The sequence below is a fragment of the Dermacentor andersoni genome, chromosome 3 (assembly GCF_023375885.2).
Source record: "Dermacentor andersoni chromosome 3, qqDerAnde1_hic_scaffold, whole genome shotgun sequence".
NCBI lineage: Eukaryota > Metazoa > Arthropoda > Arachnida > Ixodida > Ixodidae > Dermacentor > Dermacentor andersoni.
In genome coordinates this window covers 168,582,215-168,594,517 of record NC_092816.1, presented here as the reverse complement: position 1 = coordinate 168,594,517, position 12,303 = coordinate 168,582,215, and the positions used below count along the sequence as shown (strand labels likewise).

The window sequence follows — 12,303 nt, the reverse complement described above, 5'->3', positions numbered from 1 at the left end:
ACTTTCCAGAAACTTCGGATACATGCAGGCGTGTCCCGCGCTGTGCGATAACATTTGTTAGGCGGCGAAACGTGGTCGCCCGATAAAGATAAGTACACGTGTCAGTATTATTTTTTGTTTGCATCAGTAGTATTCTATAGTGATTGGAAGCTGATGGGTGCACTTAAGTTGGGTACCCTTAAGAGGTTTGCTTTGTTTGGGAGCTTTAATGTCATTTCTACATTAGCTATCTGCTTTAGATGCATAGAAAGCAGGTGCGCATTTGATTTGGGCCATGTTAGAATTGGGGAAAAAACTGCCAAATGTATCAGTGGTGTGTTTTGACGTTTTTTCTGCATCTACTCCCCCCCCCCTCGGACAACCCGGTCAATTTTGTCGATCGAATGAATGGAAGTCGACTGTGCTGTCGATGTCCGACCTCTGTGCCTGAGCATGGCTCATTGTCCCCCAATGCAGTCACAGCCTGTTGGACGCCAAGATCACGACGGTGCTGTCGCAGAACCATGACCACATCATCCTCAGTGCTGTGCAGTGCATCATCCAGAACATGATTGCCTGCGAGGACAGCAGCCAGCAGCAGCTGCACTACCTACAGAGTGCGTGTGCCTTTGCCCCCTAGAATCCATTCTCCCACCGCAGCTATGGTTTGTTGTGTGTAACATGTCCTGCTTCTCTTTCATGACAGCCTGCGGCTTCGGAGGACTGTGGAGGTTTGCTGGTCCCTTCTCCACGGTCAGTGTGATCTTGTATTTGTGCCACCCACTGTCCAATGTGCAAGTCCCCGATGCTTTCTTGTTCTAGACATGTTGACCGAAACAGCATGCACTCTTTAAAGGCCAACTGCAACGAACTTTCTCTTTGGCTAAATTTACTATAAATGCCTAGCGTATACTCTCGAAGTAATCGTGGCAAAGCTGCAGGACTGGTAGTTGCCTAATTTTGTTATTAGCAGCTATTAAACAGGGCCTATGCTGACGACGCTTGCGCCTGACAGCAAAGCGGTAGCGATGTGCATGTGGTGAATATTGAAGAAACGTAGGGGACTGTTGAGCTCTCAGTTGGAGAACACGAAGGAGAACATGACGCGGCGGCCATGGCTTAGACGCGGCGGCCAGCCACGCAGGAATGTAAATGCTGCCAGAGCGAAATGGCCGAGGCTTTACTGCGGCTGCGATGCAGCCTTGGCTACTTATAATCATTTACTACAGATGGCGGGAGTTCTGTGATCGATCGACAAGTTTGGCATTTTCAGCGTGCCGGGCAGCAGCCGTTGAAGTTGGATACGTCATGCCGGAGATGCTAAGATCGCTAAAATATTACCCTGCACTTTAAACGTGACCTGCAGCGGTGTGGCGATCGGTTGTTGCCGCAGTGCAAGTGCTCAAGTGCACAGCAAGCGAGCGCTTCTTTGTTTGTCGAAGGCACACACTCAACACGCTCACCTCAGTGAACCTGAACTGTGTGTAGGTCAGTACGCTGCCGATCAGGCAAGCTAGCGTCCGAAGCACCCTGTTACAGCTGCTCCGGCATTCGATAGGACATGTTCTATTCCCACGCCAGCCACACTAGGTTGTAGCTCGTCCAATTTTCACCAATGTAGCATAACTGCACCGTGTGTGGAACGCGTCCGTGTCAAGCCAGACTTCGCCGCACCTTTACCTTGGCCTCCCCAATGCACTTTTCTTCGAGTGGAGGCAGAACGCATAGAGACTCTGCTGTTGAATGTAGACATCAAGATGAAGAAAAGCGGCTGGACTCGGAGAATACTTTGTATTAAAAGAACCTGGTGGGAGCACATCGGGGTTCGTACAGCGCATGAAGCAGCTAACAAAAGTATGCTAACCCTGCGGCCAGCAGACGTGTGGGACATTTTCTCTGATACACAGAAATGATATACAAGCGAGGGAAGCACGCGACCTGGGTGCTGGTTTTCTACACTCCGCATATATGCCACTTCCGGCAACTAGTAATGGCGACATTCTTTTTTTTTTTTTCAGTTTCAGTATGAAAAACATCTATTTTCGCGTGCGTTTCGTGAAGTGCCCACTCGCATTTCGAGCAAAAGATTTCCCGCGGTGGCTACTGTATGTCTAAATTATCTGAAACGGGGCTTTTCATGTGCTCCATAATATCATTGCAGTTGGCCTTTAAGTACACAAATCTGTTTGGGGTGTTGTGTGCATTTCCTTGGTGATATTAGAATCATTATGTTAGTGCAGACTCAGTCTGCTGATTTTTCGCTGCAGGATGCACTTAGGTAAGCAATGCCAGCACTGATGGAGAGCAGCATACCAGGTGCACAGTGCTAAAGAAATTCGTGTGAGACGGATTGCAGTTGTTGTTGTGGAAGAATAGTACATTGTTACAGGTGTGACTTCATCAATGGTGCAGGCCTTTGTTACCAAGGCTCTTTATGCAGTGGCCTTACAAGGTGTGCAATGATTAGTTGCATGTTTATGACTAGTGGCACAAAATGGAAGATTCAACCATTACGCTGGCCTTTCACGTGGAACATGAGTGCACAGTACTTTGAATCAGTGTAGAAAATAGCCATTGACTGCCTACGTCTTGTGGTCCTCGTGCAGAGCCAGACTAACTTGGACAACGCCGAGTTGTTTGTCAACTGCCTGGAAGCCATGGTTGAGACGAGCCTGCCGGCCGACGAGGGTGAGCTCAGCCAGTACCCCAGCTCCCTGTCGGTGGCCTCGGCCATCAACCTCTCCTCTTCCATGAGCAGCCTGACACTGGCCTCTCCCACCGACAAGGACGGCGGGGCGTGCTCGGATGGGGGTGGAAGTGCACCCACACCCGGATCGGGCGCCCCGCCCGACCGCGCCCGCTCAGCCTCCCAGCTGTCCAAGCAGCGCAGCTTCAAGTGCAAAAACCCCAGTGGGTCGGGGGCACCCAAGAGTGGACGTACCTCGCACTGAACAGCTGTCAGCTGTGGGACCTTGCAACGACGGTGCAGGCTGTGATGTGATTACCTATCGTTGGACACCCTTACTCTGCAGTGCCAGGCAGGGTAGCCTGCCCTGTGAAACGTAGCCTGCGCTCCTGGGATGGGACCAAGGTGTCTGCTTCTGGCAACATCCCACCGCACACCACTAGCCAGTTCACCTCGTGTCATGTCGAGGCAGCTGCAGCCTTGGTGGTGGTACCATATCCAGGTCACCAGATCTCTCGGGAACTAGGGTGAGAGGTGTCTCAGCCTCTGGTTCAATGCTCACTTTAATGTGTGAGGCAACCCTCGGCTCGTGACTCAGCACTGACGTCATCATCCTCTTCGACAGAGGTCTAGGTGACAGCGAAGTTTTGGCGTGGATGTTGTCTTTGTCCTTGTTGTACTGATCGCTACAATCGTCTTGGCAAGGCCATCCAATTGCAAACTCCCTTGCAACTGTTTTATCAGTGGCAGGGTTTCAGGTAACAGGTTTGCCATCCCTGGAACGTAAATCTTGGTAGCTGCGTCTCGTGCTGCAGCAGTGGTGCCGCAGTCTGCTTCAGATGCCATCATACCGTGTGTGAGAGCTCGATGCTCTCGTTCATTACGGGCTACTATTCCAAGTTGTTACACTCATCTCTTTCTAGCTCACTACTAGCTAGCCCAGTCATCACGGTACTTTGTCATCTGCTAATGAACCCTTGACATGACAGCATGGCAAGCATTCTCGCATTCCATACTGGAGTCATAGCTCCGCATGACAGTCTCATTTAATTCATGCCGCAATGCATCGTATAACCCCATTTTTCGTGTCGTGGGGAAGCACAACTTCAAGCCCTAAACAGCTGCCCAATTAGGGAGCGGCTTGTTGGTTCTCTTGTAGGAATCCAGCGTACATGCTACTTACTATTGAAACATGCACGAGAAACAGAAAAGTGTCCCGGCTTCTATTCGGAGAGTGTACGTCTGGTGTGCTCAGAATGTCTTTATGAGGGCCATAAATTTACCACTCTGAAGAAGACAGGATCCTGACCAGTCACAATGATCGCCGTCTGCAGACCTTGCTTTCCAAGCAGACCGAGCCAAAAATTTTCTGCATTTAGCAATTGGTGGCATAGTGTCCTTACGCAGACTTCTGCATTTATCCCTGGCTGAAAGGTCGAAAATGTTGCTCCTTTGAAGCAGTTCTTCAGTGGACCGTGACCATCACTAGAAAGCTCTGGTATCCCAAATGTCAGCTAGTCTGGGGAGCCCACTGGCGAGGTTCTACTGACACAAGTTTATTCTGGTATTGTTTGAAAAAAGCTCAGGCTCATTTCTTATGCTTAAAAACAAATTAACAAAGGCAAGTCATCGGGATGTTTTGCATCTTGCACACAGGATTCTTCTTTGGGACAATAACCAAGGATTCTTCTTGCGTGCATTTTTTTGTGATGTGATTGACAAAGCAACTCGGAGCTTGGCTTCTTTCAGGTTGGCTGGTGAGAGCTATGAAAAGGTCATTGATGACGACATGACCAATGGCCGAGGCAGAATGTGCTGCAACTCTGTCAGATGCACCCTTCTGGTGGTGTTGTGCGAACAGCACTTGTCCCAGCCCTGTGTCATTCCGAGACGACGGCCATGTTGTCACCTCTCAGCCTCCATGGGGAAGGTGTTGAATTGGGAGTGAACAAGGGTTTGAATGTTCAGATTACTCTCCAAGAAGGCTGCCAACGCTCTGTATTGTTCGCGGCTCTAGACTTATACCACAGACGAGGAGGATGAACCTATACTCCGTATTGTACACAGCAGACAATGCTACGAAGGCTAGAGAGATTTGTGCCACTGCTCTAAATCATGACCACAAAAGTAGTGCGTCACAAAGGAGAGAAAGACATATGGAGGAGGCAAATAAGGGAGGAAAGGCAGGGAGGTCAACCACACTCATTGCATGCGTCATACTCTCTCTCAAAATAACATTTTTATGTCGCGATACATAAGGCGGTGGACTTCCATTAATTCAACTCCGGTTAATTCAATTTTTCGGTTAATTCGATCCTGACCGAAGGCCCTGGCTGGTGCTATGGGTCCAAATATTCATTATATTGTTCCTAAAATTGGTATTCACCCAATAAGTTGAACTTGACCAGTTCACATGCATGCCGACGCCAATAACAACTCCTTTAGTAGCAGCATCTGTCTTGGTGGAGCTTAGGACACAGTGAATGCTTTTAACGCACGTCACCTCACGTTGAAAATACGTATTATCGGCCTGCCCTAGGAAGATTTTCAAGCAATAATGGTAGCTCAAAAATGTCTGATTACGGTATTTACCCGATTCTAGCAGGCGCCTTTTGTTTTCCAAGAAAATTAAGCCTTAAATGGTTTGCGCGGTGCAGTCAAATACGCAACCTAAACCACCTTCACGGCATTCGTACACTTTAACATGACTGTATTGCGAAGAAGCTTTAAAATTGTGCAGTGAAGCCAACTTTAGGATATCGGGCACCATTCTAAAAAATATTGGATGTGCATTAGATTAGAAGCTTTTAAGTAATTTCTACATTAGCTTTCTACTTCGTACACACGGGAAGGGGGTACGCGTTTGGCTCGGAGATGTGTTAAACTCGAGCAAATACTGCCAAATGCAATGTGTTTTGTATTTTTTTTCTGCATCTTGTCCAATTCAACCCGGCATATAATTCAGTAATTTTTGACGGTCCCATAAGGGTCACATTAGTGGAAGTCAACTGTATAGTTACTACACGGAAGGCGTTGCAGCCCTAAACTTCTTTACCACTAAGCAAGCGAAGCGACGCAACTAGCAGCCACAGTGGACTGCTTTTGCTCACGACCAAAACATAGTACATTTCATACTGGAAGAACAAAGGTGCGCAGACAATACGGGATTTGACATAACCTCATGTCAACAAGTTGTAGTTGTAATGTACGAAGTGAGTATTCCGTAGAAGGTGTTGCAAATCACAAACTGTGCTGCGAAATGTGGGTAGTGATACCTCAGTGACTGCACTACTCACTGCAGCATTGCCTGCTAAGCATAGAACTGTACATAGTGTTGTCGTGTGGTTGCGTTTAAAGGCACACTAAAGTGCAACAGTAAGTTTGTTTGGTCTGACGGTATAATCTTAGAAGATGTGATTTTCATTGACCTGCTAGGAAGAAAAGTTAGTCAGCAGAGAATGGGTGAGAGTTTCCCTCCTTGGAAGTTTTTGCATTGGCTGCAGTATGTCAGTGGGACATTGCAGGTTTCACATTTTTGGGGCCATCCTTATTTTGGAAAAATGGGTACGTCAAGCCTTTTGTTCCTTTAGAAAGCAGTGTAATGATGTTTTATTGATTAGCTCTTAGCTGGTGCTGAGCAGATACTTTCAAAAGTTCATGATGCGGGGAGTTCAAGATAGCTTTTGTTGTTCTTTCATATATTCGGGCTTACCAAGACTTTGCTCGCAGTTAGACCAACCTTTATGATATTCCACGTCTAATTATAATAATTACATAAGTGTAATAATCAATTTGGCTTAACCTAACAGCATTAATCTTTAATGTCCCTTTAAGGTGCGCTAATTGGATTGATAGGAGTGCTACTGCCTATGCATGAGGGCATTGTGATAAGCTTTGCTGCTGGGTTCCTGCTTTCTGCAAGGGCAGTGGCCTTCGCTACTTTTATTAATGGGTCCCTGTTTTTGTGCAAGTGATAAAAGTTGCTTTTTCAGGGGTTTCCAATACCGCCGCACAATTCTGAGCCATGGCTCCCACTAGGCGCAAACTCTATTTCGTTATGTGTCTTGCACTGATCAAGCAGAGCGCACTCGCAGACCTGGTTTCTGGCATAAATTACTTCTGGCCTGGTGTGTCTATAGCTTCCAGAATTTCTATTCCCGAATGAAACTGGTCTGGTTGGGCAGACTTAGGAAACTCCTTTTTCCTGATTGATCTGCACAAGCAAACCTCCAGAGATAGGGAGGCACGGCTAGGGCAGGACCACTTCCACGGTTGTGAGATGTGTTTTACCGCTACGCCCAGCTTTTCATATCGAGAGCACCTAAGAGGATTGGCAATGGGCTTGCGATTGAAGGGACACAAGGTTGGGCTATACTTGTTGAGTTTAAACAAAATGTAGATTGAAAGGAAGTTGCATAGGTGACTAAATTGGGTAGAAGTACTACTCGACGCTTCTAGATTACTGTCAGTGACCCCTTTTCATGGCGTGCCTCATCCACTTGGCTAAACATGTAGCCATCACACAAGACAGATGATGGAGACACGTTATGTGCAACATGCCCACTGGGATTGGGTGTGTTCTGCCAAGGCACACATAGACGAATATTCAGAGGCTACCCTTTGTGCTGGGTGGAGACAGCTGTCACCCTGCCACGTGACAAACGAAAATTTCCTATGTGACCTAAATTTTTTTTCATGTCCTGGCAGACCTACCACCACCTATTCAGATCTATTCTATTCACGCTGAACACAGCTGTGGCACCACCTAATCGGCAGAAACTCAGAGATTGCTTGAGTGGTGATTGCTAACCTTGGAGGCCATCAAGTTCCAGACTGTCCGTGTCAGCTGCATGGCGGTACGAGCAATGGATCTTGCCTGTCATCTGCAGCAGACGTCAGAAATGGGTCAGGTTTCTGTAAGCACCAAGAGGCAAATATCAAGCTGATAATAATCTAGAGATGTTGGTAGCACTGGTGTCATGTTATAGTATTTTATTTATTTGACTCACACTCAATAGCCCTTCATTCAGGCCTCAGTGGTGTCAATCTCACCAGGTGGCAAGCCTAAGCACTCTCAAAATATGGCTCTATTCCATCGATGGCATTGCAGTGCCTGTTGTGAGACAAGGAGTATTTTATATGTTGTGCCAATGGTAAGTGCACCACAGACATCCCAAGGAAACATTTTTGCTTGACCAGCTTGAAACTATATTTATGCTTTGGCATAAATGCAGTCGTTATGATATCCTCTTCGTTCGCTTCATTGGATCACACATTTCAAGATGTACCATCTTTACTGATCCCCCATCCTTGTGCACTTTTTATTTTATTTGTGTCCTGCATGTGCTGAAGAGGTGTTTGTGTCCACACAGTGTGTCTGGGTCATTGGCAGTAGGCTTGAGGGTGATTTTGAAAAGGCTGCCATTGGCTCAGCACATTTTTGAAAGTGTGGACCTAAGGGGGTCATAGGTGCTGTACCATGTCAGTTGGCATCGAGACATCACTTTCCGCAGCATTGGTGCAAACAGGTTTTCCAGAGAATCATGAGCTTTGGAGACCATGCTGTCTGTCGTCTGGTGCTTTGGTACAGATCAACCTGGGCATGAGATTCAAAGAGCTGAGCTGCAGGTTATGTGGTGCATTCTTATCAAGGAGCCAGTTTCTGTTTTCCTATCAACTCTGGTGGTGTTGTTTTGCACACAGTACAGGAACATGGCTTATGCTCCTTTGCAAGCAACGCATCTTCATGACCTACAGGCAAGCAATGCGTGCAGTCGAGTTGCTTTCATTGTGGCTCGGACCATTTTCCTGCCACCTGAAGTGGTCTCCAGAGTCAACAGCGACATATACAAACACAAAATGAAGAGTACAAATAGCAGGGAGTTTTCATGAAACGAGGCTGTGATGTTTCATAAGTGGCATTCTGTCTGTTGTTTTAACTTTTTTTTTTTTACATAGACTCTGGCAGCCAATGTTGTTGCTGTCCTAGGGGTGCAGTCAATGTGTGATGATTGTATAGCCCTGTGGTTGCGCTTTGCACCATCTGAGACAGATGTGAGAATTTTATTTCCCCACCGCCGCACAATTAACAGAGCCCCGCATTCCTCAAGCTCGATGCTGTTAAGTGTTGAAAGAGATGGTGCATCCGTGTGCACACCAAAGGACACAGCTGGAGGACAACAGTGGTGAATGGTGCGTAGTCTGGCACAAAGCGGCAGTCTTTTGTCTGCTTGAGCCGTGCTGCGGCTCTCGCCCTAGAAAGTGCGACGGTCCTTGGTCGACTTGTGATGTGAGAAGTTGACACCCTCTGCCAAAGGAGTCGTGCACGAAAGACACTCTGAAGGACAATTTTTGGAATGTGCTTTCGACACGGTGCGTGGTGTTCCCCCGACTGCAGCGTCGACTCTCGAGCATTCATTGTAAGATGAGTGCGCATCGTACCACGTGCTTCTCACACTCTGTGTTCATTCCCCCCATTTCTTTTCGCTGTTGTTGTTGCTGTTGTTGCTGCCTTCATTGTCATCAGTGTTGATGATGTGACATCATGACTCGGCGTTGTTTTGCACGCTGTGTCTTCATTTGGGTATGCCAGTTGGTGCGCGAGAGAGACGTTGATTGCCTCTTCCACTTGCTGTGGAGAGAGAGAGAGAGAGAATGTGTTCTAATTTATTGCGTGGTTCTAGTTTTTACATCTTTCTACGAAAAAAGGAGACCTGCTCCTGTAGATATGTGTGAGTGATGTGTGTGTGTGTTTGGGACATGCGCGTTGGGTGTGCCCGTGTCCCTCGGCATGTGCTTTGCCCTGGTCTGTTGCCAAGTTCCTGCAGAATGTGCTTTACCTCTCGGCACTGAGTATGCACATGCTTGGCATGTGTGTCATCGACATCGCACACATTGCTGCAGAGAAAGAGATGAATATCATTCACTGTTTGCTTCAAACGATGTTCTTTTGAGAGAACTGACCCCCCCTCCCCTCATTTTTTTTTTGTCTTCATCTTGTGTTGCATACATTTGTGCCGTGCTGAACTTCTTGTTTGTGTGCCGTTTCGTGTCCTGACCACTCAGTTGTGTGGAGAACAGTGTGCCGTAAATTGGGGCTGCCCTTTCTCTCAACTTATTCGTCTTTCTTTGCTGGAGAATCACAAGATGGCATGTTCTGCGAGTCTTTCTGCATGTTCATGCAAAATTCTGTTCATAAGGTGTGGTGGATAGGGTCTTAGAGAGGGAAAAAAAAAGTGGTTAACATGCTCATTTCGGACGTGCACTCTGCAGTGCCGTGAAAAAGAAAAATGCTCTGATGGGTGAGGGATGTTTCACTCTCTGGGAAAGCATTTGTAGGCAGTAAGGACGTGCCGACATTGTGCCATCCTAAGCTTAGAGCTAGAGCACTGTCTATTACGTTCTTTCGCTCTTCAGAGATGCGTAAGGCTTAAAACGTGTGACTGTGCCACATGTGCCAAAACTGCCACGCAAAATGGCATAAAATGTCCACGCTAACTTTTGCACTTAGCATTTTTGAGCTTACCACTGCTTTGTTTTGTGCCCAAATTTTGCAACACGATCACATTTCTTAGTTAGTTGGCGTTGTCCAACGAAACACTTCGTTTTGTTGCTTACCTCGTTTGTCTTGGAAACAGGGAACAACCCACAAGTGATCCGCTACGTAGACTTGAACTGGTTTCGCCACCTCTTGGCAACTAAAGGAAACAGCTTAGGTAATGGCTCTGGCAGAATGACATTGCACGTTGAGCTGCTTCAGTTTTATCATGCGAAAATATTTTGTGATCTCATTTAAAACAATAATACAATAGAGAAATTTCACTGCGAGCCTGCAAAATTGACTTGCTGCGCCTGCTATCCACACTGTTTTCTTTAGTTGCTGACATATGGCGAAACCAGTTCAAGTTCATGCAGCAGCTGTCTCACGTGCGTAGGGAAGTGGCTTTTTTCACTTCTTTCCAGATGAAACAGGCAACCAACGATGCCGTGTGGCTTGTTGTGAAATTTTACTGCAAACGAAGCAGCAGCAAGTGCAAAATATTTTGTTGAAGTTTGCATAACAATGCAGATCACTGTAATTTGGGAAATGTTGCAAGCGCTTCACTGTTCCCTTTCTATGAGCGGTGATACTATAGAATGCCTCTCTTCTGCAAAAGAATGCACTAGGACAGGACACGTGGTTATAGTTGTTGTGTGTTTCAAGGCTCTTCATTTGGCAAGGGTTGGTACGTGCGCTGCTCACTGTGCTAACAAAAGAACATTCGTGCTCTTTTAATCTGTACCACTTTCTGGGCGTGCTTGGACAAGAGAGAACTTCGGCACAAATTTGTTGTGACGGCTGCGCCCCTTTTGTCACGCGTGATGCGTGCCGTCATGAGCTTCTACAGTGTGTGATCTTGTGCTGCCCGCAGAAATTCCACAGTGATGGAAGTGTCTATTTTTTGTAACCGTTCCGACTGTAGCAGCCGCATTGGTTGCTGTTAAGTCCCCTCTCCCGTTTTCCAAGTTGGCCAGTTGCGTATACCAAAGCACCACCTCTCGTGTTGTCCTGCTGTTCCGCCCTTCTGTCGGGAACTGTGATGGGGAGTCGGCGCACTGCCAGGCCTCGTGCCAGCATAGTGCGCCATCTCAGCAGCTCGTGTATTGTTAAATGTATATCAGAATTAAAGTCATATCTTTTATCCAGGGCTGCACACCCGCAGTGCTTGTGTTTGCTTGTGTGCATTGACTGCCGTCCGTCTCGCTGCCTTGTGGGCACAGATATACTATAACGGGGTGCCGTTGGCAGAATGGCTATGGGGAACTAGCTTTGGCCAGGAGGAGCTGCAGAAGTGCCCTACTAAGGTGTGCTGATGGCATCTAGTAGGAAGCCCACGGTTCCATATTTTGAACAATGCCATTGGCGCCCCTGTATCAATGCTTCATCCACTTCAAGGCAACTAAACACACAAAATTGAGTGTGTCCTTGCAATAACTGTTTCCTCTACCCGCACAGCTGTGAGTTATGGCCACTAAGTTTCAGCGCTGGTTGGCCGTAACAGGGTAGTCATCAGTGTCAGCAATGCAGCACACAGGACCACCATATAAGCAAAGGCTGACTCGAGAAAGATCTTTGCACTGACGCTTATTGTATCGACGTGAGCACCACAAGGCGACAGTAATTCCTTTACCCTGCCTACTCACTTTTTTGACAGTTGAAATCGTTTGGTTAACCTTTGTGGTGTGGACCATAACGATCACTAAGGTGACTGTTTGGGCATGTTGCTAGAACATGAATGCAGCTTTTTGCGCACAAGATGAGGGCGAAGAAGAGGCTGAGACACACGAGCGTAGACTTACAACAGTGTTTTATTTTGAAGAAAGTGACCACATATATAGCAGAATCTGTGACACATCACGTGTGCACTATAGAAATTGTATGTGTAATCAGGCAGGTGCCACAAATACGGTCATGTGTAAGCCGGTGTATAGTGCATGCTCGGTGGTCGGCAAAAATTGTAATCAGTTAACCCAAAAAATTATTGAAGCGAAGTTGATTTACAGGTGTGGCGACACCTGTGTGTCAAAACCATCCATCGTCCTTTCCTTCTTGCGTAGAGATAAGAATTTACTTCGGGCGGCGCACACGTGATGTGTCA

At 47.1% G+C, this 12,303-nt stretch overlaps 1 protein-coding gene across 1 annotated transcript in view; it reads left to right on the top strand.

The window, feature by feature from the left end:
* The window catches only part of Nf1 (neurofibromin 1), a 193,328-nt gene extending 181,970 nt beyond the window's left edge, over positions 1–11,358 (top strand). Inside the window, exons 48-50 of the mRNA XM_072287355.1 lie at positions 457–596; positions 686–732; positions 2,586–11,358. Of these exons, the coding sequence (XP_072143456.1) occupies positions 457–596; positions 686–732; positions 2,586–2,930 (532 nt within the window). The 3' untranslated portion in view covers positions 2,931–11,358. The remainder of the gene's footprint in view (positions 1–456; positions 597–685; positions 733–2,585) is intronic.
* The last annotated feature ends 945 nt before the right edge of the window (positions 11,359–12,303 follow it).